General features: G+C 39.2%; 1 protein-coding gene and 1 pseudogene across 1 annotated transcript; one reads left to right on the forward strand and one right to left on the reverse strand.

The window, feature by feature from the left end:
• Positions 1-1341: 1341 nt before the first annotated feature.
• Positions 1342-2774, reverse strand: LOC18024158 (annotated as a pseudogene).
• Positions 2775-3460: 686 nt separating this feature from the next.
• Positions 3461-4784, forward strand: LOC18024159 (serine/threonine-protein kinase UCNL). The gene is made up of 2 exons (XM_024159765.1): positions 3461-4518; positions 4612-4784. The coding sequence occupies exons 1-2, from the start codon at positions 3482-3484 to the stop codon at positions 4715-4717; spliced, it is 1143 nt and encodes a 380-aa protein (XP_024015533.1). The 5' UTR covers positions 3461-3481; the 3' UTR covers positions 4718-4784.

The raw sequence follows: 4784 nt of genomic DNA on the forward strand, positions 1-4784 counted from the left end.
GCTAGCTACTTCGAAGGTTGAGGTAGGCATTCCTTAAAATACGACGTATATAAACAAGAAATATATAACTAATCGGATTAATGAAAGTAGGTATTAATAATAGTACGGGCGTGCCAAGAGATTAACACTAAGCAAAGATTTAGCTTTAGATTTAAATGTGGTGGTTGCGAGGCTCCAGTTTGGCCTGTCGACACATTGGCTCTATTGCATTATGTTACCGCACGTGTTCCATTATTTCTACTCCTTTATTATTTGTCTCCAGTTTTTATATTTTCCTTGTCGTGAAGTGGAGAAAAACAAAAACAAAAACATAAAGAGAGATGACATTATTAACAGTATACACATTGAATTTTAATCTGTAGACAACCTGGATTTATTGCATCCATAGAAAGTTTGCAAAGTTATTATAAAACTCAAGATACAATATAACTAAAACTAAAAGAGTGAAGTCCAGCAGTTGATTCGGGGGCTAAAATGGATAATATCCTCTTTCTCTTTTATTTTCTTTTACACATATATATCTTTAAGCAAAAGCCACATAAACAACAGTCTACTAATCAAGATACCATCAAGGAGAGTGATAAAAGTTACAAACCAGGGTCTAGCCTTTTATAGGCAGTGCGTTTGCCTCTTGGTTAGCATTTTTATGAACATACATGAAATTAAAAGCATAAGAGGGCTTAGGTCGCATTGAAGTGTCCTTGACATATACCGATCACCATCTCAACACCCATCACACGCCGGAAAATTATAGGCCGATTAATCTACGATCTCCGTCTGTACTATTACCACAAATACTTTGGTTATGTTGGGTTTAGTTATAGGTTTCATTAAGTTTATGGGTTATACATTTAGTCATCACAAAAAACTGTGTCAATTACCAATAAGAATAATAACTATGCTAGTTCACGAGAGTAAGAGCATGTGCATTAGTGATACTAAGAGTGGGGATCATTAGAATAGAATAATAATTTTTTTGGGTTTTTGCTTAAGGGATGAACCCGAGTATTTTTTCGGGTTCCATTAGTGAACCTGAAAACGGAGTTTATCCCAAATATTATATTAATTTTTTTGTAAATTTAAAATTTAATAAATTTAAAATATAATTGAACACATAATTATTTAAAAAGAAGATTACAATTTATTACAAGTATTTAAAAACATACAATAGATAAAATATAAGAACCAAATTGTTTTCTAAACATAACAACCAAATTTATTACATAGATTTTCGATTAAATCCGCTTTCAACTGATCATCACCTGTCTGCTACGGACTTCATTTCGTTTCGCCATCATCAAATTTTTGATATTTATTAAAGGATTCTAACAACGGAAGAAGAATGAAAAGCACAAGCACAAACGTGTGGAATCAGTAGACCATTCACATATAAAGACAAGAGAGAAGCTTATAAGTTCTCTATTGTTAGTATTACAAATACTTAACCAGAAGATAAATAACAACAGCGAGGCCAACGATCCCAAGCACTGATAAGAGCATTGACATGCACGAACAACCACTTCTCATATTCTTGTTCATGACAGCAAGGTTCTTTTGCACTCTCTGTTATAAGAAACAATAAACATAACAGATCAATGCCTATGATTAGTCATTAGCTTAGTATAACGTGGTTCATTAAACCAGGTATTCACTGACTAATGCATTACCCGTAAACGAGAGTCAGTAACATACACATGGTAGTCTAAGTCATCCTGCATAGTGCAAATAACCCAGATTTATTACAATAATGAAACCTAATCAAAGCAGTAAAAAACAATGAAAAGGCAATGACATACGATAAGCCTTGTCTGCAAGCCAAGCTCCTCATTGACAGCGAGAGCAATGTGTTTTGTACTCATGACTGTTTCCTCCAACTTCTCAAGTCCTTCATCTTGTTCTAACTCGCGGAAAAGAACAATAATGAAACCTAATCAAAGTAACTTGGCTCATGGTGTTATCTGGCTTTATTTCTGAGCCAAGCAAGCTGTCTCTATTGGCCAAGTTTGACATGTTCAAAGCATTCACCATCTGATTTGCTTGCGATCTCAAATTCCCAATCATATCCTTGCGCCGGTTCATCTCTTTCTCTGAGCTGTGTCAGTAAGTAAATGTTCAGATGGAAAGAAAGAAAAAGAAGAAGAAGATCACACTAAACTAAAAAAGTGTATAGTTTACAGATTAAAATTAATGGCTTACATAGGTTTCCCATGAAGTTTGGCAAGAAGAGATTGCAGAGACTCTAATCGGATACTGAAAATGGTGATCTTTCTTCGTATAGCTGAAGCACGACGTTGAGCATCAGGACCTGTTACGGCCGATTTACTCCTTTCTGATATCATTCCATTAATATCCTCTGAGAGCTTTAAAGCTTCGTTGTATTCTCTCATCCATGAATCCGACGAAGACGCCATTGACCTGGTTCCCTAACTCACCTCAATACCAACTACAGATCATTTTCAAGGAATTATTTAACTTGGATCAAAATTATTCAACATCCAGAGACACGATCGGAGCGATTCAGAAACAGATATTTCTCCAAATCAAAGCAATCGGAATTTCATGATCATGGAAGATCGGAGCGATTCAGAAACAGAGATATATTCCCAATCAAATTTACCAAAGTAAAAATCGTTAAGAGTATCGAATTGCTTACCGATAAATATCTATAGAAACTTTGATTAAACCTTAAGGGATCGTATCGTGTTAGAGATTGGCAAGCTGAATGATGATCATTTGAGAAAGAAAAAAAAATTTGGCTGAAGAAAAGAGAAATGCACGATGAGAAATTTTTTTTTTGGTCTCACCCACTTCCTGAATTCTCGACGAACCAGCGCACGACACGTAGTCGTGATACGATCTCCTCAAGCTCGTCCGGATGATACCGGATCGTCAAAATTAGGCCCATTTTCTTTTTTTTTTAATTCGAAACTGCATAGGATTTTGGGCCTGAACCCGGGTTGAGCCTCTGCTATACGTGCTCTAATAACCGAGAGTTTTCCGTGATCTCGTATCCAAACAGTATTCTTAAATTATTTTGTTGTTGTCGTCAATGAAATAAATTAGTGTGGTGACTAATTAGCTTTTTTTTTTTTTGTCGAAAGTGACTAATTAGTTTTCATGCATTTTTGTCGTTAACATGTCAATCTTTGAATAATATACCAAAAATCAAAGAAGGAGAAGGATTCACGTAAGAAGGAGAAGGATTCACGTAAGAAGGAGAATCTGTACCCCATTATAGAACATAAAAATTGTAGATTATATTACGTGTGCATATATTTTCCCCGACCTTTTTCTTTAAGACAAGCATCGATGGCCATAATATGGGGAAAATAATTAGCAATATTAAATAAAATATTAAAGGAACAAGGAAAAGAGAAAAAAAAAAAAACTAAAAGAGACAACGATAACGAGAGGACTGAATTATATAAATAAAGGAAAGAGGAGACAAAGACCAAATACAGACCCACTCACTCACACTTAAATGGAGACATCACCGTCGTCCCCACCTTCACCGCCGGAGATTCTCGACCTCGATTCCATTAGAGCTCTCAAGATTCTCGGTAAAGGCGCCACAGGAACTGTATTACTCGCACACGACATCGTTTCACTCTCTTCTTCTTCTTCTTCTTCCTTTGCCGTCAAGCTCGTCCACAAATCCTCCGCCTCCTCTCTCCGCCGTGCACGGTGGGAAATCGATGTTCTCCGTCGTCTCTCCGTTGACTCGAATCAAAACCCTTTTCTCCCTCGTCTCTTATCTTCCTTCGAGTCACCGGAATTCTTCGCATGGGCCGTCCCTTATTGCTCCGGCGGCGATCTCAACGTCCTCCTTCGCCGTCAAAACGACGGCGTTTTCAGCTCCTCCGTTATTAGATTCTACGTGGCTGAGATCGTCTGTGCGCTTGAGCACCTTCATTCCATGGGCATCGCTTACAGAGACTTGAAACCCGAGAACATTCTGATTCAACAATCGGGTCACGTTACACTCACCGATTTCGACCTCTCTCGGAGCCTCCAAATACCCACCCGTCCCCAATTCTATCAACCCGACCCGGAATTGAGCAACCACCGGAAAAAAAATCGGAGCTTTACTCGTTGGATCTCCCCTGCGGCGACAGAGAGCAACAAAACAGGGCTGAAGAAAACGAGATCCGCTCGGGTTAACCCGATTAATCGCCGGAAAACGAGTTTTTCCTCCGGCGAGCGTTCCAATTCCTTTGTCGGAACCGATGAGTACGTCTCGCCGGAGGTAATTCTCGGCGACGGTCACGATTTCGCCGTCGATTGGTGGGCCCTTGGTGTTTTGACGTACGAGATGATGTACGGAGAGACGCCGTTCAAAGGGAAGAGCAAGAAGGAGACTTTTCGAAATGTGTTGGTCAAAGAACCCGAGTTCGCCGGAAGACCCAACGACCTCACGGGTCTAATCCGGCGGTTACTGGTGAAAGATCCGAGTAGGCGGTTAGGTAGCCACCGTGGCGCGGCGGAGATAAAGGAGCACCCTTTTTTCGCGGGTGTGAGGTGGGATTTATTGACGGAAGTGTTACGACCACCGTATATTCCGTTAAAAGATGACGGGGAATTAACGGTTGGTGCGTTTGATTTTGATGTTAGGGAATATTTGGAGAAACTGAGGACGACGACGTCATCAGCTCTTTCGTCACCGTTAAACTCTCCGCCGCACGTGTGTCATGAAAATGATCCGTTTATTGATTTCTGATTCACGTGTGGGGGAATTTTACATGTACAAAGTTGAAGATTATAATTTGTTTTTTTTTGTTGTGTAA

This window comes from Eutrema salsugineum, unplaced genomic scaffold (assembly GCF_000478725.1).
Source record: "Eutrema salsugineum unplaced genomic scaffold, Eutsalg1_0 scaffold_13, whole genome shotgun sequence".
NCBI classification, from domain to species: Eukaryota; Viridiplantae; Streptophyta; class Magnoliopsida; order Brassicales; family Brassicaceae; genus Eutrema; species Eutrema salsugineum.